The sequence below is a fragment of the Lipotes vexillifer genome, unplaced genomic scaffold (genome assembly GCF_000442215.2).
Source record: "Lipotes vexillifer unplaced genomic scaffold, Lipotes_vexillifer_v1.1 scaffold694, whole genome shotgun sequence".
Taxonomy (NCBI): Eukaryota; Metazoa; Chordata; class Mammalia; order Artiodactyla; family Lipotidae; genus Lipotes; species Lipotes vexillifer.
The window spans coordinates 30860-57382 of NW_006775690.1; the positions used below are offsets into that span (position 1 = coordinate 30860).

At 36.9% G+C, this 26523-nt stretch overlaps 1 protein-coding gene across 3 annotated transcripts in view; it reads left to right on the top strand.

Annotated features, from left to right (window-relative positions):
• Positions 1-26523, top strand: part of PPP1R12A (protein phosphatase 1 regulatory subunit 12A) — a 92142-nt gene that overhangs the window by 934 nt on the left and 64685 nt on the right. For all 3 annotated transcript variants that reach the window (XM_007450154.1, XM_007450155.1, XM_007450156.1), the window contains exon 2: positions 18046-18164. In XM_007450154.1, coding sequence (XP_007450216.1) covers positions 18046-18164 — 119 coding nt within the window. The remainder of the gene's footprint in view (positions 1-18045; positions 18165-26523) is intronic.

Sequence of the window (26523 nt, forward strand, 5' to 3'; positions counted from 1 at the left end):
CCCCCATATGTAATGGAGATACAGTATACCAGTTTAAAGGAGAGGCAGTGTTTGGTGAAATGAAAAGTGCTCTGGGAATCAGAAAATCTGAGCTATTTGACTCTAACACTGACTGCGCTACACCTTTTGATAATTTGTTTCCTCTTTCTGGGCTTTGATTTCTTTATGTGTAAAATGAAGGATTCTTTTTGCTATTGTAAATCAACAGTGGTTATTCATAATTTTAATTGTGGTTCTCTTTATTCCTTTCTGTTCTTTTCATGCTCAACAAAGGGCTTGGATTTCATCTTCATAGAAAAAATAGCTAAGGTGCATTTATCTTCAGCTGTCCTTAAATATTTGGTACTTAGGTTCTTAAGTCAACTAATGTGGATTATGAAGGCTTCCTCAACCACTCTCAAGGGTTATGACCTTGGGCAAGTTGCTTAGCTTTTATAATCGTCAGCTTTCTTCTCTGTAGAATGGGAATAATATTTTCTAGGTTTGTTGTGAGGGTTAACTGAGATAACCCACCAAGTATAGTTCCTGGCACATAGGAAATACTCAGTATGTATTAACTTTTGACCATTATCTTTTTTATATTTTTGGGAAAATGAAAACCCAGCTTCTTTCTTCAGATGTGTAATCCTGTGTTTCCTTTTTAATTCATGCTTCTGAGTTTGAAAAGACAGTAATAATTGTCCTGAATAATTTCCTCTTGTAGACTTGATTAACAACCCATTGTGTCAGTTGGGATGATTTTAGATGCAAGTAACAGTATCAAACTTAAACTGACCTAAAGAGAAAGGGTACTTGTTGTACAGGATAATACATAGTTTAGAGGAAGGGCATTCAGGTTTATTTATTAAGCTGCTGAGTGCTGTCATCAGGGCTTGGAGTCTTCAGGTGTTTTCTTCTTCTCCCTTTCCCAAATATGGACTTTATTCTTAGCCTTGTCCCCTCCTGGTCACAAGATGATTACCACAACTCCTGAATTGTGTTTTTACATATGCACATCCAAGAGCAAAATAAAAAGTGGATGGGGAGTGGAAAGTATCTTCTCCGTATTCTGTGACTATCAAGGAGGGAAACCTTCCCTAGAGAGCCCTCTGACTATAGCAGATTTCCCCTTAAGGGACTTATGTTGGCCTGGGCTTGGTAACTTGCCCATGTCTTTGCTGGGAGAAACAAGTATCTGGCATATTCAGTTTTTTTAATGCCAGGAAATAAGTGTGAGGAGGGGTGGGCAGTCCGCTGCAGGTGTTAATAGTTTAAGTAGAGTAACTACAACTTTTCTTCTTTTTGGAAAGTGGGATACGGAATATGTGTTTCATAGGACTTATACAAACAAAAATGACCTATTTTGACCAAGGTTGACTATAGTTTTGCTGATCTAACTACCTTTATATAGGCATTAATGGCTGTGGTATAACTGAAGTATAATTGACCCTTGAACAACACAGGTTTGAACTGCGTGGTTCCACTTATACATGGAGTTTTTTGAACAGTAAATACTTCAGTACTACGTGATGTGCAGTTGGTTGAATCCACTGTTGTGGAACCAGGAATACTGAGGAACCATGGGTACAGGGGGTCTGCTTATGTGGAGGGCCAACTATAAGTTATTCACAGATTTTTAACTGCAGAGAAAGTCAGCACCCCTGACCCTCATGTTGCTCAAGGGTCAACTATATTTAAATATATAGTTTTTTCGAACAAAATTAAAATTAAAAGAATGATGACTTTTCCTTTTTTGCTCTTTCTGCCCTCTGAGATTTTTTAAATAATGATAATATTTTTATAAAAGACAGTTCAACTCTCGTATATACTGGGCTATTTGTTAGGTGATGATTGCCTAAAACCCTTCTAAATGCATGATTATTTTCACCAGCATTATCTCTTTCAGTAATTAATTTCACTAATGAGTGAGAGAAGTTAATGAAATCCAAAATCCTAGTTTTCTTGGGTCTAGAAAACATTATAGCATGGTGGCTTAAGAGGTAGGGTGAAAGATACCTCCCAAATCAGATCATTTATAGGGTAAAGGAAGGCCCTATTAATAATGACGTAGAGACAACAGTTATAAACCATGGGGTCACTCTGCTAAGTGATGTATTTGGAGTTAAATTTGTTTGCAAAATGGTTCTGCCATTCTTTACCTTTGTGCCCTTGGCTGAGCTACTTAGCCTCTATGATTAATATTATTTATAAAATGGGAATGATCTGGCTTCTTCCTAGCTCTTGTTTCTCATATTGCTTTCTACATTTTTTACTCTGTCAATATAGACTACTTTCAGTTCCCCAGCATTCCCTGCTGGTTCATATCATTGTGTCTTTGCTCATAGTGATTCATTTGCCTCATTTCTTTACTTGACCAGCTACTACCAGACTTCAGCAGTTTGTGTTAGAATCACTTCTTCCAGAAACCCTTCTAATGTTCCTGGCTGATTCATCATCATCTCTAACATATCAGTTGTTTACATGCTTCTTTACCAACTACATTTTGCACAGAATAGTACTAATTCAACCCTATTGAACTGAGAGGTAAAACAAACAGTGAAGCACAGATAGTTCACTATGAGGATTTGTGGATGATTAGGTAGGATACAGCGAGTTCTAAATTTTTGACCACTATTGGAGACAGTAGAACAAAGAATGTGAGGTTGCAGTTTAGTTTCTAGACAATTAACAATTTCACATCTGGTCTCTAGCCTAGCAAAAGCCAAGTGAATAGATGAATGATAGCTCTTCATATTCTGGCTCAATTTTCTCACATTTTCACCAAAATAATTACTTTCAACATCTCCCTGCTATGAGTAAGGTAGAAGTCTTAGGGAAAACCAAAAATAGAGATTGTTTAATAATGCCCCTTCGCCAGAGTGGATTAGAGGAAGAATAAATGAAGTGAGTTTGGGGAGCATAATGTTACTGGTCAGTATATGCATTGTTTTACTATGTACTGATGGGTCAGATATTGAAATGTACGCATTAACATTATTCTCTTCCTTTGGGGTGCTGAATTGACAGTGTACGCTCTGAATCATGTCCCCACAAAATTCATATGTTGAAGGCCTAACCCCCAGAACCTTGGAATGTGACTGTATAGATGGAGATGATTAAATTAAAATGAGTCCCTTAGGGTGGGCCCTAATCCAATCTTACTGTATCTTTATAAGAGGAAATTTGGACACAAAAAGTGGCACCAGGGTCTTGCACACAGAGAGAAAAGACAACGTAAGGACACTGTTAGAAGGTGGCCATCTGTAAGCCAAGGAGAGAAGCCTCAGAAGAAACCAAACCTGCCAACACCCTGATCTTGGTCTTCCAGAACTTCTAGAACTATGAGAAAATAAATTTCTATTGTTTAAGCCACTTTGTCTATGGTATTTTGTTATGGTAATACTAGCAAACTAATACAGGCAGTATAAAATTCTCACTGTCACATCAAGGTATTCTTCCCTAAAAGTTGTAGTTGGATGTCATTGGGCTATGGACTAGAAGTAAAATTGGACATACTAGAACTATGACTTCTGGACATACTAGAATGATTATGGAGCCCAAGAAATTATGTATTCAATTTATTGTTCCAGTCTATAACGATCGGTTAATTATAACTCTAGCCATTAAGTATAACTGAATTATATATTTAAATTATGTGCAAAACATTGAAAACCAAGTCCTCTGACTTGGCTTTCAATAACCAAGAAATAATAACAAATAAAATAAAGAAATAATAGATAAAAGAATAATGAGATGAAGAAATAATTAGATGAAGACATAGGAGTTTTACAATGGCAACATTTAAACTATGCCTTTCTTTTTTATTAGCTGAAATATTTTCGTAAAGGAAACTGCCTCATATCTACTATTTGGTTACCCCTTGTACAAGTTTTACAGGCAAACAGGATATATTCTTTATTCTTTCCCTCCATATACTGATTTTTAAAATAATGAGTTGGTTTTCTAGTTACCTTCAAAAAGGACTAATTGACTTTTTTGAGATCTAAATAATTTGAGCACATGTATTTAAACCTACTTGATGTATTTCAATCCATTGCAGTTATTGCCCTTATTGATTAGCAAATTGTACCATCTTTGGTCTACAAGAGTCTCTTCATGTTGGCTTCTAAGACCTTGGGACATGACCAAATAAAGTGATCTTTAAAAGCTTCCTTGCTCTTTAGTAGTATAAAAATGTTCCAGACTCATCTTTTATATTTCCTGCCCTGGGTCTGGAATTGCCATTTCTCTGAGGAAACCTGTTCCTTGTAATGGGTGCTAGAAGTGCTCATTGCTGCTGCATTGATCATTCTTTCAAATTCAAATTCAGCATCAGGGTGTCTTTCTTTAACCTCTTCTATCTTGTATCAATATTTCCTTTCTCCCCTACTTTGTTGCCAAGAACTGTAGAATTAAAATAACACATAATACTAATTTGCTTCATCATATATTACATATACATTAGATTGCTTATAACAGTACCACAACAATAATGATTACTGAAAGCATTTTGAAGTTTGGGGTTTTGTCTTTGGTTTTTTGGCAGGGGTGAGGGGGGGTGACATTTCTTTTTGTCCTTATGGTATCCCACTTGGAATATACCATCAAATTACTGTGTGTGCTGAAGTCACTTGGAATAATTCTTTTCCGTGTGGTTATGCCACTAACTAGATAATACCATTAAGTTCATTGTTTGTTTGTTTTTTGTTTAAGTTTGTTCAAGTTTGTTTTTTGTTTAGTTTAATTTTGTTTTATAATTTACATAAAATACCAGGTTCTAACGGCAGTCCCTACTCTACCACCCTATTTCCTATGGGTAACATTTTTAAATTTTATATTTTATCCCAGTTTGTGTTTTAATATACGTATTATTCCCTCTTTGCAGATAAATGAAAGACTGTCATACACTATTTCTCCAGTTTTCTTTTTTCACTTAACAGTCCATCCTGGAGACCACTATATAGTGGGTTATAGAGCTATTTCTCATTGTTCTCTTCAGGTGTAGTATTTAGTACTCTATTGTGCAGTGTCATTGTAGTTTATTCAGCTTGTCCTTCTTGATGGACCAGTGAATGTTATTTATTTGAATGACTGTAACTTTAGCCTTGGCATTGTCTTTATTTTTCACATAAACAAAAATTCCTATGACTTATAAGAATAAAAAAATATTTTGTATTTGAATAATAAAACTTAAATGATTTGTTTTATTAACATTTTGGTTATTGATGTGATTATAATCTCTTTTGTCTCTTTTTAATTTTGTCACTACATTTCTTTTTTAGCCTTCTGCCACAGATGTTTAAGGAATGCTTTTATCTTGAGTAGCTTTAGTGTTTGTATTAAACTTTTTCAATAGCAGAGAAAATTAGCCCTGTGTTAGGCTAGCATTATGTAGTTTTATAGTATATAGAATGAAATGTTGATTAGTACATTTAACATTTTTCTTCACGTTTGGAGTAGTTTTGAAGACATTGCTGAAGATTTCATATCATTATAATATACTGGTAGTGACATTCAGTGACATCTTCATGGTCTTATTTACAGCATGGAAAAAGTTTCATTAGCTTTGTTATTTGATCATTAAAGAATCAGCTATTTAAGGATATAATTTTTTAAAATATTTGTGGTGGCTTATTTATGGCATGGCTTTTCTTCTTCACTGTAACCTTTATTTCATAAACATACAACAGAATCCTCAAGATTTCTCTTGGCTTATCCTTCAGAATATATCCAGTATCTAACTGTTTCATCACCTCTTTCATTTCTCCCTGATCCTGGACACTGTTCTTCACTGAAATTATTGCAGTTGGAATCATTCTAACCATAACCATCCTCTTCCCCCCATCTGTTTTCTGCACAGCAGCCAGAATGATCCTTTTAAAATATTGCAAGTGGAATAACATCACATTTTAATTCAAAGCCCTTCACCCTCCAGTGGGTTTATAATGCATTTAGAAACCAGAGTTCTGGTGGCCTACAGGCTGTGGTTTGACCCTCTGTTACCTCTGTGATGTCATTTTCTCCACGTTCTCCAGGCTCTCTTTGTTAGCCAAACTGGTCCCCTTGCTGAGCCTTTAAACAAACTAGGCATCTTGCTTCATAATCTGCACCTGCTGATTCCTCTGCCTGGAATTCAATAGTGTTGTTATTTTTGGTAAAAGAATCAGAAATTCCTACCAATTTAAGAACTATATAAATTGCACCACCATGCCTATGAGAAACGTTATAATATTCCTAATATCAAGCTCAGAAATGAGACAACTCTATTTTAATCTTAACTCTGCTAATTAATTGCTATTAACTTTAGACAAATTACCAGCTTCTCTGAACCTCTGTTTCCTCATCTTTAAAATAGGAGTGTTAACGCTTATCTCTATTCTAGAAGATTATTGTGAAGATTCGATGAGATAGTGTTTATAAGACACTTAGCACAATCTATGGCATATATTTAGTTATCAGTAAAGTTAGCTGAATTAGTTGTTGTTATTCATAATTCTATTTTTGGTCACTACTTTTAGTGAAAAATAGCTAAGCTCTTGGTTCTCCTGGATTATTTAATAAAGAAAACTATCATCTGATCATTTGGTCTTAGAGCAGACCTAGCTAGATGAGAGGAGCAGGAGAGAGTGAAGTAGTCATTTGTCCTATTTACTTTGATATGTGGGTATTTGAGCACCAAGAAGAGTTGGCAAATCCATGCATTTCGGTTATTTACATATTTCTTGTCAAGAATGATACATAGTTAGTGTAAAGCAGACTATGTATTTTGGGTTTTTTTGTTTTGTTTTTTTTTGCGGTATGCGGGCCTCACTGTTGTGGCCTCTCCCGTTGCGGAGCACAGGATCCGGACGCGCAGGCTCAGTGGCCATGGCTCACGGGCCCAGCTTGCTCCGCGGCATGTGGGATCCTCCCCGACCGGGGCACGAACCCGTGTCCCCTGCATTGACACGCGGACTCTCAACCACTGCGCCACTAGGGAAGTCGTCGTTTTTTGAGGAGAGGAGTGTTAGTGGTATATGGAGAGAGTAACTGATACGACAGGAAGAGGGAACTGAGACTACAGCACAGAGGAATTTGTATGCCTTGCTAACTGACCTTTAGTGGTGATGCGTTTTTAGGAACATGATAATCCATACTCCGTATTTTAAGAAGACAATTCTTGACTGATTAGGGAGTTTGAACAGATTAGGGATTAGGGAGTTAGAGACAGGGCAGTGGCAGTGAGCTTGGAAGTGGGGCAGATCTGAAAGAAATTTGGAAAATAAAATTAATAAGGCTTGGTGTGATTCACTGCATCTAGATAGTAAGGTGGGAGGAAAAATCAAAGGTAGTGATAATGCTGATAATAGCTAGCATTTATTGAGTGCTTACTGTGTGCCAGTTACTGCTCTAAGTCCTTTAATATACATAATTTTGGTCATCCTAACAATTACATGAAAATATATTGCTGCCACCACCCCACAGGCCCAGATGCACAATTCCAAACCCTCAAAACTCTGAAAAATGACAAAATAAATTATAAGTTTGGTGTAGGCTCATTTGGCAACTCACCATGACTTGAACTGATACGAGGCTATTTATAGTCTTTGTTTCTCTCCCACTTAACTAAACTTATTTTTTGCAAAAATATTAACGTGTTTGGATATGGAGTACTGCCTCAGATGCAATAAGAGTGTTGCATAATCTACAATATTATATTTCTAAAATATGAAAAGTTTTGAGGGCTTCCCTGGAGGCGCAGTGGTTAGTAATCCACCTGCCGGTGCAGGGGACACAGGTTTGAGCCCTGGTCTGGGGAGATCCCACTTGCCACGGAGCAACTAAGCCCATGAGCCACAACTACTGATCCTGCACTCTAGAGCCCGTGTGCCACAACTACTGAAGCCAATGTGCCTAGAGCCTGTGCTCCGCAACAAGAGAAGCCACTGCAGTGAGAAGCCCATGCACTGCAATGAAGAGTAGACCCCGCCCACCACAACTAGAGAAAGCCCGCGCACAGCAATGAAGACCCAATGCAGCAATAAATAAATAAATATTTACTTATTTCTTTCTTTATTTTAAAAAAAGAAAAGTTTTGAAATTTGGGTTTGGATGAGTGATGGTTGGCCCGTATTATAATTCTTATTTTATAGGTGAGGAAACTGAGTCATAGAGAGAAATCACACGATAATTGGCAGAGCTAGGATTTGAACCTAGACAGTCTAACTTGTCAAGTTTGCACTTAAAGACACTACACCATTCTGCCTCCCTTTCTAGCCTTTGTAATTGGGAAAGTGATGCCCTTTAAGTTTAGTATTAAGGAATTAAAGAGCAAGATTGAGGGAAGCAGAGGAAATTCGAGTGTAGTGGAATGTGAATTTAAATAAGCCTAGTTTGAGATGCCAATTAAAAAGGTGCAATAGGAAGCCAGGACTTCTTTGGGTATGTTTATAATGCGTAAACTGAATTTCATTAAATCTAAGATGCCATCGTCATAACACATTGTCATTATTTTATATACCAATTTAAAAGGTTAAAAAAAAACCCTGTAATACAGTGTGTGTGGTTTTTTGTTTTTTAGCACCTTGGGTTTTTTTTCCCCCAAACACACAGTATCATTCTTTATCTAATTGTAGTGTCTTGGATGCAGCATTGCTTAAGAATGTTTTATTGTTGCCTTTGGGATTTTCTTCTAAGCCACTGATAGCATTCTGCAAGTGTTGGTGGTGCTTTCTTGATCTTACTACAAGGTATCAACAAAAAGTTTCAGACACCATCCAGGAAGACATTTTAAGTAACAGTTAAGCTCAGTAAATAAGGTATAAAAGGTATGAACGCACATAAATCAGTTGAAGTTGAAAACAATATGAATAGCTGTGACTGGGGTTACATGAAGACAGATGATGACAACCATATCGTGGCCATTGTCCATTGCTGAGACATCATTGATTGTAAGGTCAATAGATTGTAGAAGATTTCAGCAATATTAAAATTTGGGGAAAATGTATATCTTAGAATTATTACACAATCAGTAGGATTTTTGCCTCTGGGAATTGAGAGATACAGTAATAAAGTAAGACAGTAGTGCATGTAATTGATTTTAATAAATAAATATGCATTTTCAGGAGTTAGTGCATGGTCAAAGAAGTATAGTCACTGCTCTGGGGAATAATTAAGAGAAATAAGAAATGCTGAAGACAGAACCTACAGAATTTCCTGTATTTAAAGGTGGTTTTGCAAAGAGAAGAGAGGAATTTAAATCCTTCTGCACATTTTGAATTTGTTTTTGTGTTTTGTTTTGTTTTGACAATCCGGGTGCCTAGATAACTGGAAAATAGAGCCCACTTTCGTAGATAGATTCATTTCTCTCACACACAATAGCCTGGTCTTTGCTCTCGGCATAATCAATTGTATCTGTAGCATAATTGTGAAACCATGATGTCAGAAATTTAGCACAGTATTTGGCAAGTTACATTAGTCCATGTTATTGGACTAGTAACAGGGTTTATATATAAAAATAATACTTCCACCTGTGGGATTTTGACAAAATGAAATTTTTTAAAAGGTTAAAATTGGTAATGTTATAAACATTACAATTTCCTGACAATTAAAAATGAGAATTTCTGCTTCTTGGAAAATAGAATAGATACGTTTTTCCTCCTGCTGAATACAACTAAAAGCCCTGAACATGATATATAAAACATACAAAGACTCTATAAGATAGAAGACAGAACAGCTGGGGATCTCAGGATCCAAAGAATGACGGGAGTAAGTTTCTGGCTTTTCTCTTTGCCTCAGATATACCACACTTGGAACTGAGGAAGCTGATAACCCAGAAGCACCAATGGCCCCACACTGCCCCCCCAAAAAAGCCTCAACAAAAGCCTAACCTCTTTAGCCAAATACTAGGAGAGGGGCACCCTAAAACCTTAAAAAAAAAACTACTCCAGCCAAACACTGCAGAAAAAAACCTTGGTCCCACCTGTACCCTCACTAGAAAAGGCCAGGTAGGGAGCATAGACTTCCAACATTACCAGGCTATCATGAGGTGTCCTAGCACCTCTACTGTCATGATGTCAGATTAGGCCAGATACAGAGCCTGCCAAGATTTTCATCCCCATCGGATAGTTAACTAGCCCTCCCCTAACTGTCACTGGAGACCACGTGGGAAGCCTGGACTTACACCCCCACCTGGCAGTAAAAAGGAGCTCCTACTCCTCCCCACTGGGGTGGAGTCAGAAGAGGCCTGGTAGAGAGTAAATACTTTCACCACCACCCGTCAGTAAAGAGGCCTAACTCTTTCTCCCCTTACGGTGTCAGTGGAGGCCACATAGGGTGTAGTAGTGAGGTACCCATAGCCTCCTTAGCCAGGGAGGTATCAGTGAAGGCTTGATGAGGAGTCAGAAGTAACAAGGAACCGTTCCATCGCTAGTGTCAATGGTGGCTGAGTGGGGAACCTGAACTTCTACCCCTACCTTGTAATAATGAGATGGCATCTCCCCATCTTTTCTGCTAGAGCAGGGCCAAATATAGTCAGCTAACATAGAAGATTTAAGCACAATTTAGAGTCTCATAATATAATGCCCAGAGTGTTCCAATTTCAATTGAAAATCAGTTGTCATACCAAGGAACATCTCAAATTGAATGAAAAAGACAATAGGGGGCTTCCCTGGTGGCGCAGTGGTTGAGAGTCCGCCTGCCGATGCAGGGGACACTGGTTTGTGCCCTGGTCCGGGAGGATCCCACATGCCGCGGAGCGGCTGGGCCCGTGAACCATGGCTGCTGAGCCTGCGCGTCCAGAGCCTGTGCTCCGCAACGGGAGAGGCCACAACAGTGAGAGGCCCGCGTATCGCAAAAAAAAAAAAAGACAGTAGGGACCAGCATTAAGATTACAGAGATATTAATCTTAAAATTATTTGACAGAGATTATAGAGAAGGTATGACAGGAATGCTTCAACAACCAATTACAAGTATGCTTCAAACAAATGAAAGCAAGTCTCAGCCAAAAAAAGTCTGCAAAGAAATAGAAGATATGAAGGGGAACCAAATGGGAATTTTGGAACTGAAAAATCCAGTAACCGAAATAAATAGCAGATAGGCTCAGCAGCAGAATGGAGGGGATAGAAGAAAGAATTGGTGAACTGAAAAACAGAACAACAGAAATTACCAAATCTGGGCAACAGAGAGAAAATAGGCTAAAATAAAATGAACAGAGCCTCAGGGGTCTGTGGGAGTATACCAGAGAGCTAACATTAATGCCACTGGAGTCCCAGAAGAAGAGAAAGAGGGCATGGCTGGAAAAGTATTTAAGGAAATAATAAATGATGGCTAAAAACTTATTCAAACTTGGCAAAAGATATAAACCTACAGATTCAGGAAGTTTAGCAGATTCCAAACAGGGTAAACCAAAGCAGTTCTGAAAACAAAAGACAACGTAAAAATCTTGAAAGCAGTGAGAAAGGAACTACTATAATATTGGGGCAGGGGACATTACATTAAAGCCAACTTCTCATCAGAAACATGGAGACCAGAAGGAAGTGGATCCCTCTTTTGTCAGGTGCTGAAGGAAAGAACTGTTATTTTAAAGAAAACTTTCAAAAGTTCCAGGTCAGAATTTTTGTTTGGATTCTTACTGTTATAGTTACTTTCAACTGTTTTTTATTGTGATATAGAACTTCAAATATGAAATAGGAAAGTGCATTCCCGCTAAAGATGCATAAGGTTATTTACACTGATTTTATGTTGCTCAGAGGCTTCCAAAAGAAAATAGCATTTATTTACTTATTTATTTTAATATATATTTTAATATATTTTATTTATTTATTTTTGGCTGCATTGGGTCTTTGTTGCTGCACGTGGGCTTTCTCTAGTTGTGGCGAGTGGGTCTACTCTTTGTTGCGGTACGCAAGCTTCTCATTGCGGTGGCTTCTCTTGTTGTGGAGCACGGGCTGTAGGCGTGTGGGCTTCAGTAGTTATGGCACGCAGGCTAAGTAGTTGTGGCTCATGGGCTCTAGGGTACAGGCTCAGTAGTTGTGCACACAGGCTTAGTTGCGCCGCGGGATGTGGGATATTCCTGGACCAGGGATCGAGCCCGTGTCCCCTGCATTGGCAGGCAGATTCTTAACCACTGTGCCACCAAGGATGTCTGCATTTATTTTTGAAGTTAATAGTACAGTGTTCTCTTACCCGTCTTTGAAAAGTTCAGGTAGCTTAGTTTTCATAATTTCTGTCTCATTGGATGGCTTTGAGTAATTCATTTGAATTTTCAAGAAACAACTATTTCAGTGGTTTTCTGACTTTGTGGGGTTTTTTTTTATTGTGGTAAAAACATAATATTAAATATTTCATCTTGGCCTTATATCATTTTAAAGTGTATGGTTTAATAGTGTTAAGCATATTCACATTGTTTTGCAGCAGATCTCTAGGATTTTTCATCTTGTGATACCAAAACTACCTGGTAAAAACTAATTTCCCCTCCCCACTCCCCTAGCCCTTGGTAACCACCTTTCTATTTGCTGTTTTTATGATTTTGACAACTTTAGACACTTCATATGAGTGGAATCATATAGCATTTGGCCTTTTGTGACTGGGTTATTTTGCTTGCCATAATGGCCTTGAGATTCATCTGTATGACAGAATTTCTTTTTTAAGCCTGCACTGATGTTTCGAATTTTTTAAATTCATGTATTGAATACATGAAAAATCCATGTATTGGTTAAAACAACTTCTTGATACTAGTTTTTCTACAGTAAATAAAACAATGTACATTAAGTCTGAACACTAAATATATTCAGCTCTTGCTGATGAAATTTCTTTCTCTTTGTCTCTTTGATTACTATGTTCTCATTAGCTTCTAATTTAAAGACAAGGGCTTAAATTAAAACATCAGATTTTTAAAATGAACTTTCTCCTTCTCAATCTCTTCTGTGGTTTGGCTTTTGACAAAACTCAGAATCCAAGATAATTACGAGACTGTCAAATTTGTCTGCTGAATTCAGTTAACATTGAATCATTCTAACCCAGATAGAATCCTATCCATCTAATATACCACATCCAAGTTGCAACCGTTAATTTGGTTAACAAGTTTTACACCTTTTATTAGATTTTTAAATTCACACATATGCAAATAATTTTGTAGAAATCCATTTGGATCATGTCTTGAATTTGAGGTTTATTAATTATCCAAAATTATTTATTGACTCCAAGCTGTAGGTTATTATAAATCTCAGTAAACCTAGCAGTTTACCATTTTTCACTTCAGTAATTTATAACGATTTTCATCATTCAATAGGTGGCATCTCCTATGTTGGCCTCTTTTGTATTGCTTAAGGACATCATTAACCATTGTTAAGCAAATAAAAGCCTGCCCTTTTTTTTTTTTTTTTTTAAAAACCCTGAAGCATTCAAAAAAGTTACCCATCTGAGAAACAGCCTAATATTCTGACTTTCAGTTTGGGACTCCTGTGTGAAATCTTCATAGTTTTTTTTTTCCCCCCCAAGAAATCTTACAATAAAATAGTGTATTTTTCCTAATCAGCAGTCCCATGAGCTGCTTTTAGTACCCCAGCCCTTTTTGTTCTGAAGGAAATCTGACCATCTGTTTTCAGTATCTCCAAGGGTCCCACAAAGTGAGTTTCTGGTATTCCAGATAGCCTGTTTTGTTTCACATTATCTTAAACATTGCTTTCTAAGTGTGATGATTTTGCATGATGTGATAACAGATAGAATTTTAATTTTATTTTTAGACATTAACTCATTTAAACATAACACAGCCCTGTAAGTTACCTATAAGCTAGGTTTCAAATGTTTTAAGTTGATGAATATCACACAGCTGTCAAGAAACAGAGGTGGGAACCAAACCCAAAGTCTGCAGAATTTAAATGTTTATGCTTTTTTTCACCCAGCCAATCTTTGAATGGCTTTTTGAGATTATTCGTGGTAAATAAGAATTAATGCCATGGGGTTTTGTTTATTTTATTTACATTTGCAAATAATAGTTCTTGAGTCATGGAGAGGTTTGTGAATTGTATGCATACATATTTATACCTAAACTTTTGGCTCAGGGATTGCTGCAGGCCCTACTTCCTGCCAGCAGTTTTCGGAACTTTACTCTTGTTAGTTTCTCTTAACATCCTTCCTGTTTATATAAATTTTGGATTGTCTCATTTTGGCTTTGACCTGTTATTTCCTTGAGTCTCTGCTTCCCTCTGCTAGACCTGCAGCCACTGTGAGGTCTTCCTTTTATTCTGTCTTTACATCCTGTGAATGATTTCTAATATCTAAGCAAAATATACGTGGTTTTATGTAAATATCTCTGATTGTTTGAGATTTTGCCTAGCAGAATACGTACATATTCCCCTGGAGCATAGCACAGGTTCTGCTCCGCTAATATCTTATTTTTTTTTTGCTCCAGATTCATTTATTTATTTATTTGTAGTATATAAATGTTCTTCATTAGTTTTATATTACATTTTTTAAAACTGTGAAACAGAAAAATTTTCTTCAATTCAAATATGACTTCTGTTTGTAGAAGTCCCCGTGAAGATCATAAAAATGAAACATTGTTTTGCACAAGGAGAAATGTTTATAACATATTATTATGTTATATGTTATGTTCATAACATATTATTAATTGTAAAAATACCAGGCTACAAAATGGCATGGTAGCCATTTTTGTAGTCTAATATACATACACAAAATAAACTTGCTGCAGAAAACTAGGATAACAAAAGAATCCCCCCCCCCTCCCCACGAAAACCCCAAGTAATACAAATTCCTCCTAATGTGGGACTTCCCTGGTGGTCCAGTGGTTAAGACTTTACAATTCCACTGCAGGTGACGCGGGTTTGATCCCTGGTCTGAGAACTGAGATCCTACATGCTGCACAGTGTGGCTAAAAAATAAAATTAAAAAAATTAAGAAAGCAAATTCCTCCTAATGCTACCTCTGTTAACTTTATAGTGTATATTCTTTCCTTTTTCTGTCTTTCTCTTTCTATGTGTGTGTGTCTTGTAAAAGTTACAGCTCCACACAGATATCAATAGCTAGTCGGTAAAGTCCTTCTTAAAGCAAAAGATTTACAGACCTGACTTCATACAACCTTTAAATTTCACTCAAATACAAAATGCTGTAAGAAAAGGTTTGCTTTTTTTTTAATGTGGTGACAATATGGAAAAAATATTTGCAGCACATCTATTTGTCGGAAGGAGGGAATAACTTATTTTTTTGTGTATCATTTATTAGTACCACTGTCCATCTATCACAGACAAGTCAAGAACTTCAGTGTGTCATAGACACCTTCCTCGCCCTCGCTTCTCATATCCAGCTGATCTCTAGTATCTCCTAGATATCTCTGGAATTTATCCATTTCCTCCATCAAATTCAAGCTTCCAACATAATTTTTGTCTACTGCTGCAGTAGCTCATTAAGCTGGTCTGACTACTTTCATTCTTTCTCCATTCTCATTTTCCATACTTCACAAAGGTGATCTCTTTGAAACACATAGTTGATCATTTACAGATCTTACAAAATAAACATTCACTGACTTTGGGGTGCACCTGACATATTATATAGAGATTGATTCTTTCATTTACTCTCAGGAGAATGAACCAAACTCTTGTCTAGTCATACAAACTTCCTGTCACAGGTTTTTGGTGCCTTTTGTTCTCTCTCCTGGAACATACTCTCCTTCCATTATGTTTGCTAGTATCTATATATTGTTCAGAGAATCCTTTTCTGACCTTACTAAATCAAATTATTCTGTTATTCACTTGTAGACATAACTCACTGTTATAAGACATCAAAGTTTTACATGTATTTAGGGAATTAATCTAGCTCTCTTTCTAGATTATAAGATCTTTGAGGGGAAGGTCTGCATTTGTTTTTGCTTACTATTATATGCCTGACATGTAACATAGTGGTAGATACATAGTAGACACCTGTCTCAGTCAGCTTTGGCTGCTGTAAGAAAATGCCATAAACTGGGATGCTTAAACAACAGACATTTGTTTCTCACAGTTCTGGAGACTAGACGGTTCAAGATCAAGGTGCTGGCTAATTCTGTGTTTGGTGAGGGCTCTTTTCCTGACTTGCAGATGTCTGCCATCTTGCTGTGCCCTCCATGCAGAGACACAATGAGCTCTACTCTCTTCCTCTTTAAAAACATTAATCCCATCATGGGTTCTCCAACCTCTACCTCATCTATACCTAATTACCTCCCCAAAACCCTACCTCCTAATAGCATCATATTGGTGGTTTGGGGTTTCAACATGAATTTTGGAGGAGCACAAAACCATTCAGTCTGTAACAACACCCCATAAGTATTTGTTGAGTTAAGGCACACATTAAAAACATAAGCAAAAGAAGTAAATAAGAAGTTCACAAAAGGAGAAAATACAAATGCTAGTGAACATATCCAGATTTTTTTTCAAACTCGTGTGTAATCAGGAAAGAAAACAATGATAAGATGCTTTATTCTCATCACGTTGAGAAAAATTTTAAGGATTGATAATGTCAAATTGTCCATTTAAGAACACATCCATTAGGAGGATGGCATTAAATAAAAGTATGATCCAGCCATATTGTGGAATATTTTTCAGCTATTAGAAGGCAAGTGTTGCACTCCAGTACATTTAAAGTAATCCCATTAATTTTTGTTCTACAAAAAGAACCTCAAAAGTGACTGTATATATTTCTTTATAGACACACATATAAATTCATAGCAAAGGTACCAGAAAGATATTTGCCATGCTGTTGATAGTGTTTATCTCTGGGGAGGGAACATGGTAACAGAAGGAGAGATATAAGGGAGTTTTTTCTTTTTTTCTTCTTTTTTTAAAACTCTGAGGGCTTTTTGTCCTTCACTGTTTTGATAATGCGAATATTGTCATGTAGCCTGTAAAAAATATATATATACCAATAAGAGTTAGATTGATTAGGAACATCGGAAAAAAAGGGAGCCATTCTTTATATATAGAAAAGTAAAATCAGGGATGCCAAAAGAACATGGCTTAATTTGGAACTACAAACAGTTCCCTATTGTTGGAGTCTAAAGTGTGATACAAGAAGGAAGAGGGATGAGGCTGAAAAGAAGACAAAACCAGATCAGTAAGGACCATGTACATATGTTTTCTCCTAGCATGGACAACCATTCAAAGAATTTAAGTTGGAAATTGACTCTGGTTGTGTTAAATAGATGATTCTGGGAGATGTGCAGTTGGCATAGTGAAAGAGATTCGCAACCATTTTGTATCTGGATCCCTTTGTCAGGTCTGATGAAACCTGTGAATATGTTCTTAGTATTGTTTTGGATGCATAAAATAAAATACTGAGTACAAAGTATGTATGTGCTTCTTTAGTAACACATTAAATAAAAAGACTCAGTAGTAGGGGCTTCCCTGGTGGTGCAGTTGTTGAGAGTCCGCCTGCCGATGCAGGGGACGCGGGTTCATGCCCCGGTCTGGGAAGATCCCACATGCCGCGGAGCGGCTGGGCCTGTGAGCCATGGCCGCTGAGCCTGCGCCTCCGGAGCCTGTGCTCCGCAACAGGAGAGGCCACAACAGTGAGAGGCCCATGTACCGCAAAAAAAAAAAAAAAAAAAAAGACTCAGTAGTTGGTCTAATAATTACCTTAATTCAAAATAGTGATGAACATACACAGTATTTTAATATATCTGTATCAGCTGAGTGACCTTCTGAATTATGCCCATGAGCCCAAAGTTAAGAACTGTTGCTTATGGCATGAGACTGGGAGCATGAAGTTCAGTTAGGAAACTAGTCAATGTGGAGATAATGAAAAATCTTAATGGAGACAGTCTGAAATAATCCTATGAAAGACTTTGTAATTATTTTAAAATAATATTTTTGTATTAGTTAATGTGTGTACATTATAGAAAAATTTTAGGAAATATAAAATTTTAAAAAGGAAAGAAAACATGCTTTATGGTAGTTTCTTAAAACTTAAATAATACCTATGCTATCCTTGGTTTTTATTGCTGCTCTTGCATAGGAGCTTGCCTCATTAGCTATGCATTCAGTCTTATTTTGATGATGCCGTCATTGCTTAACTCTCTTCCCTTTAATTTTACAGGTTTTTGATTGGTCAGGGAGCACACGTAGGAGCTGTCAACAGTGAAGGAGACACACCTTTAGATATTGCTGAGGAGGAGGCAATGGAAGAGCTACTTCAAAATGAAGTTAATCGGCAAGGTAATGTAACCAACCTAGATGTAAAATATGTTTAAAACTGTTTTGTAAAGAACATGATACTTGACTTTTTCAATAAATGATTGTTGACATTGAAGGGCAATCTTAATTTGAGTGGAAAAAAAATCAGTTTACCTAACAGTATGTGAAGTAAGGTTCTCCTTGAAAAAATATATGATTCTTAACTCTACGTCTTTTTAATATTTTTAAAGTTGAAAGAAGTATCATGAGTGGTAGGGTAAGGCATAAAATTATCTGTCAATAAAAGCTTTGGAGAGAAGTAAAACAGGCCAAGGGGATAAGGAAGTGTACGGGGTGAATGAGACACATTGCAAATTTAAAGAGTGGTCAAGAAGTTGTCACTGATAAGGTGGTATTTAAGCTAAGGTCTTACTGGGGTGATGGAATGAATCATGTAGGTCTGGGGAAAGAACATTGCATACAGAGGAACCAATGAATTCAAGGATGGGAGGGTGCCTGGTGTTTTCAGAGAAGCAGCGAGTGTGACCAGTATGACTGAAGCAGGCAGAACAAGGAAGGGGCTGGAAGGAGATGAGGTCACAGAAGTAGCAGTGGACCATATCACATAGGGCCTTGTGGGCTATTGGAAGGATTTTAGCTTTTAATCTGAGTGAAACAGTGAGCTAGTGGAGGGATTGAGAGAGGAGTGACATGATCTGACTTGCTTTAGAAAGGATATCTGGGGCTATTGTATTGAGAATAGATTATAGGAAGGTAAGGGCAGAAGTAGGAGAATGGCAAGGGCAGGAGCAGGGTGGTAGTAGACAAAGTGATGAGAAAAGATTGGATTTTAGATATATTTTGAAGGTTTGGCCAGGAAGATTATTGAGTGATTAAAACTACAGTGTGTAAGAAAGAAGGCAGGGAAGATTCTAAGATTTTTGGTTTGAGCCACTAGATGGGTGAAGTTTTTATGAGAGGTGTGAATGTTGTGGGAAAAGTAAGTTTTGTAGGGAGAGTTCAGGGGTTCATTTTTCAGACATGTTACGTTTGTTTTGCCTATTAGGTATCCAAGCAGTTGAATATGTCAATAGAGAGAGGTACAAGCTGGAGATATAAATTTGAGAGATGTCAATTTATAGATGAGGAATGATTGCTTATGGGTAGAATTTCTTTCAGGAGTGATGAGTGTTCTAAAACTGTGATAGTGGTTGCACAGCTCTGCAAATTTACTAAAACCACTGAATTGTATACTTTAAATAATATGTGAATTATATCTCAATAAATATAAAGCTGTATAATACCACAATTCCTCTTCTGGGCATATAACCAAAGAATTAAAAGGAAGGTTTCAAAGAGATTTTTGTACACCCAGGTTTATAGCATTATTATAACTAAAAGATGGAAGAAAACCAAGTGTTCATCAATGGATGAATCAATAAACAAAATGTAGTATATACTTACAGAAAATGCTGCTCAGCATTAAGAAGGAAATTCTGACATATGCTACAGCCTGGATGAACCTTGAGAACATTATGCTATGTGAAATAAGCCAGTCACAAAAAGGCAAATACTGTATGATTCCACTTACCATGAGGTACCTCAAGTACTCAAAATCATAGAGAAAGTGGAATGATGGTTGTCAGGAGCTAGGAGGAAGTGGGAATGGGGACTTGTTTAATTAGCATAACATTTCAGTTTTGCAAAATGAAAAGAGTTCTAGACATTGATTGAGCAACAGTGTAAATGTACTTAACACTACTGAACTGTCTACTTAAAATGGTTATTAAGATAGTAAATTTGGGCTTCCCTGGTGGCACAGTGGTTGAGAGTCCGCCTGCCGATGCAGGGGACACGGGTTCGTGTCCCGGTCTGGGAGGATCCCACGTGCCGCGGAGCGGCTGGGCCCGTGAGCCATGGCCGCTGAGCCTGCGCGTCCGGAGCCTGTGCTCTGCAACGGGAGAGGCCACAACAGTGAGAGGCCCGCATACCGCAAAAAAAAAAAAAAAAAAAGATAGTTAATTTTGTTATGCATATTTTACTACAACTTAAAAAAACTAATATATATATTATATATATATAATATACAACTTAAAAAACTAATATATATATATATATATAAATTACTGTGTGATTTCCACTATATTAAGTTATGTCTAGGCAGTGATTAAATGGGTATTATCAGAAGAGAACTGTGTTTTCCTAAGGTATGGGATATTGGTTTAGAAGGTTGACTCCTGCTGATATGTGGTTCATCAGGAAATAAAAGCAGAGAAATAGAAGCTAAGTCAGTCCCTTGAAAAGAGATTTTTATTCCTTGGGATTAGGAAAATTCATAATGACTACCTGGTTGTTTAAAAAAAAAAATCTTAGGCACTAAAACTGAAGAAATATTTAAATGCCTAAATAGAGTTGAGGCATTGTAACAAGTGGCTGAAGGTACCTGGAGCTCAGGAGAAACAAGGCACACATTAGGAAAGTAGTCATAACTGGAACTTGGATAAATACACAGAAGAGCTTTTAACAGCTGTGTCCTAAGCAAGCAATTTTGGAGTAATGGGATCTTCAAGACTTGAAGAAGCTGGAAGAATGGGTATAAAGCATCAACCTGGATGAAGAGTCCCTTATCTGTCCAGCTTGCCCTGGTGAGTGCCCAGATAGATAGCAACAATATTGTTTAATAGTAGTTAGCACTTATTATGAACTGGGAAAGGGATGGATATGTACTGAAAACGTCTTGTCTTTAGTTTCCTTCTATATAAAGGAAACTGTTAGCAAGGCTGATTTTAGTTGTAATGATTCATTCAGTTTTGATTAAGGTGCCAGCATATGTTCTGAGTGCTGGGTATTTTTCGGTATTTTTTTTTTTAAGAGACACACTTTGTTCTTAAGGATTTCACAGTGTATAGAAGTGACAAATATATAAACAGAGCCCCACAATGCAGTGTGCTATATGCTAAAATATAGGTAGGAACAGAATGATGTGGGAGAACAGAAAAGCCTATGACTAACTGTTTGCAGTAGTCAGGAAGGGTTTGAGAGTGATGACATTTGAGAGGGAGTTTACTTGGCAAAGAAGGGGGGTAGTGGACCAAAAAGGCATGTGAGACAAGGGGTATCAACATGTGCAAAGAAATAGAATTGGAAACATAGCATACGTAGAGAATTCATTAGAATTGGAATGGAGTAAAAAGTCAGGATGGAATTAGTATGAGGTTGAGGCTTGAAAAGATTGGGCTGGGGCCAGATGGTGGACATCTCTTTTGTAGGCATTAGACAGATGCAACAAAGATCTCCAAGCAGGAAATTAACCTGATTGGATTTGGTTTTTAGTAATAAAGCAGCTGATGGTAATCTGGAGGATGCATTAGAGTGGGGGATACATGGTGGCATGCCTTCCTTGAAGAAGATTCTTCACTTAATCCAGGTGAAAGATGAAAAGGGCCAAAATGGTTACACTTAAGATGGAAAAGAGCAAAGAGCCAGGACTGTTTTCAGAAAATATTAAGGTAAAATTAAAACAGCTTGGTGGAAAATTGAATGTGGAGATGAAGGAAGAATTGAGGCAAGCTAATTTGCCTCCTGAAGTTTCCAGTTTAAGAAGTAATCACTGGATAAATTCACTCGGGAAAATGTGGGACAAAGCAGGAACGGATTTAGAGAGTGTATGAGTTTGTTTTGGGATATATTGAGTTTGGTTGCTAAAGCACATCTAGATGACAGTGTTCAGTGCACTGTTGGAATTTAGGAAATGTCAGGATGGAAAATGTAAATCTGGGAAAATAATAGGTGAGGGGAAATTCTGGAAGATAGTATATAGTATGACCCTGAAACTGAAAAGTAAAGAGCTGATACTAAAAATAATAGCTAACTCTTATTAAATACCGATTGTTTACCAGGTATTGAGCAAAAGGCTTTACATGCATTATTTCATTTCATCCTCACAGCAATTCTAAGAGGTTAATACTAATATCACCCCATTTTACAGATGAGAAGCTGAGGCTCAGTGATTTGCCCAAGGTCATACATGTAGGAAGTCGTGCTGTATGTAGTTCAGTCCCAAACAGTGTAACAGATACCTTGAGCCCACACTCTTCATCACTGTACCATACTGCATTTTATTAGGCATATCTCTTAGAAAATATTTCATGATATTCATTTTATTCATATAATGGGAATACATGAATTTATATAGCATAACTTTATTCCAAAGAAACAAAAGATAGAGGCATCTCTAATAGAGTTTAACATTTATAAAAAGAGCACCCTAAATATATCTCTAGTACTGACAAGTTATTTATCCTGGTATGAAAGTTATTATTTAATATTTTAAAATTATTTAATCACTCTTTTGGCTCTTACTTCTTATTCTAATATATATGATTAACAACTAGTCATGCTTGAGTAGATTGCCTTTGAAAGTAGTAATGATTGAATAGTAGATGAATGTATTTCTGGTTTATGTTTTAATGCAATTTTCTTTATTTAGTGTGGGACACAAGTCAATTTTTGCATTTCTTAGCTGACAAAATTCCAATTTGATTTTATTTTTTCTTACCTATGAGAATTGGCTACATTTCAAGCTAACATTTACTGTTGTTGGGTTTTTTTTTGTTTTTTTGTTTTGTTTTTTTTGCGGTACACGGGCCTCTCACTGCTGTGGCCTCTCCCGTTGCAGAGCACAGGCTCCGGACGCGCAGGCCCAGCGGCCATGGCTCATGGGCCCAGCCGCTCTGCGGCACGTGGGATCCTCCCATACTGGGGCACGAACCCGTGTCCCCTGCATCGGTAGGCGGACCCTCTACCACTGCGCCACCAGGGAAGCCCTACTGTTTTTTATAGCAGTGACAGATGTTAAATAGTCTAATCACTTTATTATATCACACCCAATTTAGTTCAATATACATTGTTTTCGTTGTTTAAAAACCTTGCAATTATAGGTGGATTAAGGGCCAGTTACATTCATTATAAGATCTTCCTATTAGACCACAATGCAGTTAAAGAGAAGCAGAATCATAGACTTTTAGAACTGATCATGATAATTAACACCTTAGTGCTTATTCCTGATCTAAACACTTCACATATTATATTAATTAATTTAATCCTCACAACATTGTGGATAGTTATATACTTTCATTACTCCTATCTTACAAATAAAAGAACTGAATGTTAGTGTAGATTGTGTCTTGCCCAAGATAATAGAGCTAGTAAGTGGCAAATCAGGGATTGAAACCCAGCAGCCTAGGTTCAGGTCTGTGTTCTTAACCCATTATACTAATATTCAAAGAAGTTATGGCTTTCTCAGGTTGCTAGCCTAGTTAAAGCACTGGAATTAGAAAACAGGTATTGTAATACATAGTCCACTGGGGTTTAAACAAAAATTAGTGGTCTATTGCTCTAATCAGTGGTATTTTTGAAAGATTTTAAGAACAAGAGTGTTTTTTTTTTTCTAACTGGATTTTCTTAAGCATAAGAAATTTCTCTTCACATGTACTTTAATTTTAAACTTGAGTTGTATTTATATATAATTCATATAAAGGCACAATTTGGTGGCAGCAGAGGGTAACTGCTTTGTAATTAGGTGAAGATAGCATGAAATTAGATAAATCCAGAAGTAGCTGTTTTTTTATTTCAAGTCCAGAGGAAATTTAGAATAATAAAAGGCAATAAAAGACTATTTAAGATGATAAAGAGAAAAGGGATAACGATAATAAAGATGTTCATGTATTAAAAGACATAGTAAAAAAAACTAAGCATAAGAAAATAAAATAAATCAGTCTGAGAAAAGTCATTTAGTAGAAAGATTATTCTTAATGTATTAACAATTACAGCTCTATAATTTCTTTTATGAATAACATTAGAAGGCATTTTAAATAAGATGGGCTGATTATCTTTTGAAAGGAAATTTATATATGTATAAAATCGCATTATTATAGAAATGGTGATACTTTGTAATTAAAGATTAAAATAGGTTTTGTCCATTACATATATAGTGTATATAATTGTTTTTATAAAGTCTATTTGGAAAACTTTATTGCAAGTTTCTTTCAAATGTAGTAATGAGGGACTTCCCTGGTGGTCCAGTGGTTAAGAATCCGCCTTCCAACACAGGGGCCCTGGGTTCAGTCTGTGGTCACGGAACCAAGATTCCACGTGCCATGGGGCAGCTAAGCCTGCATGCCACAACTACTAAGCCCATGTGCTCTAGAGCCCGTGCACCACAACTACTGAGCCCGTGCGCCACAACTACTGAGCCCGCATGCCACAACTAAGACCTGACATAGCCAAATAAATAAATAAGTAAATATTTAGGGAAAAAAAGAAAAATTCAAGAGGATAGTTGGTTCTAGCACCAAGAGCAAACATTTGGGGGAAAAAAATGAGATCTCTAGTTTGAAGATGACTTTACCTGCACTTCTGTAATCTCGGGATTTTAAAAATGTTTTTCAGTCATGGCCTACTTTTTTGAGATTGAGCTTCAGTTGAACAGTTTAGTTGTATCTTGAATAAATGGTAATTTACTAAGCAAGCAAGGTAAAGATACATTCCAGATAGAGGATACTAGCTTGCACAACAGCACAGGCACATGATGTACTTGATCTATGTGAAGATCTATATGGTTAGAACACTGGGTGATGATAGAGGAGAAAGACTAGAGGTTAAAAATGCATTGAGACCAAATCATAAAAGGCTCTGTCTGCTACACTAAAGAGCTTGAGCTTTGTCTTGTAGGAGGTGAGCAATCATTGACAGATTTTTATAGAAAAGAGAGATGATTGTATTTTGCTACAGAAAAACCAGTCTGGCGATGATGTGGGGAATGACTCAGAAGGAACTGAGGAGAATGAATTAAGGGCGAGCTGTAGTCATCAAAGTGTGAGAGACATAAGACGAGCTAAAATAGTGATTGGGGCCATTAAGAAGACATTTTAGGAAAAGAAGACATTTTAGGAATGGCAGCTCAGAATCTGCTGACTAATTGGATGGAGGCTGGGGGTAAGGTAAAGGGAGGGATTAAGGGTGACTTCCGGGTTTCTGGGTAAGTATTGGAACCTAATATAGGAAATATAAGACAGATAGCAAGCAGATTGGCTAGGGAAAATTGAGATAAGATTTTAGCATTGAGTTTGAGGTGACTGTGTTATATCATTTTATTATGTATTATATTACATCCCTAGTTTTGACCTCTTCTCTGTTCTCCAGACTCAGATATCCAGCTAACTCCAATTAGATGTCTGTTAGTGCATTTCAAACTTCACATTTCCGAAATTGAAAATCTAATTTTTCTAGTTGCTCAGGCTAAAAACCTTTGATTCATCCTTGACTTCTCTTTTTCTCCTACATCCAAACTAACAGCAAATTCTGTTGGTTTGCCTTAAAGAATGCAGAATCTAACCTCTTTACTACCTTCACTGCTACCACCCTGGTTCAAGTTACCATCATCTCTTGCCTGAATTATTGTTATAGCCTCCCAGTCTCTACCTGGTTTTACTCTTAACTTTTCAGCTTAAGTGGTCCTCTTAAATTGAGTCGGATGTTGTCACCCTGCCCCCTGCTCATTGTCCTCACTACTCTGTAGACACCCAGCCTTTTCCTAATCAGAAGAACATTCCAAGCAGGCTTCTACCTCAGTGCTTAATACAGACAGTCCCTGACTTATAGTGGTTCAGTTTAACGATTTTTCAACTTTATGATGGTTTGAAAGCAATGCACATTCAGTAGAAACCATACTTCAGATTTTGAGTTTCGATCTTTTCCTGGGCTAGTGATATGCAGCACATATTCCCTAGTGACGCTGGTCAACAGCAGCAAGCTGCAACTTCTGGTCAGCCACGTGATCATGAGGGTAAACAACCAAACTGATACACTTAAACAACCATTCTATACCTATATGACCATTCTGTTTTTCACTTTCAGTACAGTGTTCAGTAAATTACATGAGATATTCAGCGCTTAATAATTTATTTATAAAACAGGCTTTGTGTTAGATGATTTTTCCCAACTGTACGCTAATGTAAGTATTCTGAGTGTGTCTAAGGTAGGCTACACTAAGCTATGGCAGGATAGGTATATCATATGCAGTTTTGACTTAGGATATTTTCAACTTTTGTTGTAACCCTATTGTAAGTCAAGGAAGATCTGTAGTACTTCCCTCTGTCTGGAATATTCTCTAAGATTATGGTATGACTGTCACTTTATTTCTTGCTGTAATGTCACCTTATCAAAGAGACTGTTCTTTACCAACTTATATAAAATAACAACTCTTTCTCATTACCTTCTATACCTTTACTCTGCTTTTTTTTCCTTCACAGATGTATCATCTGCCGTGTGATAGGTTCACTTCTAAACCCCTAACACCTAATAAAGTACCTGACATATAGTAGAGACTCAGTACATATTG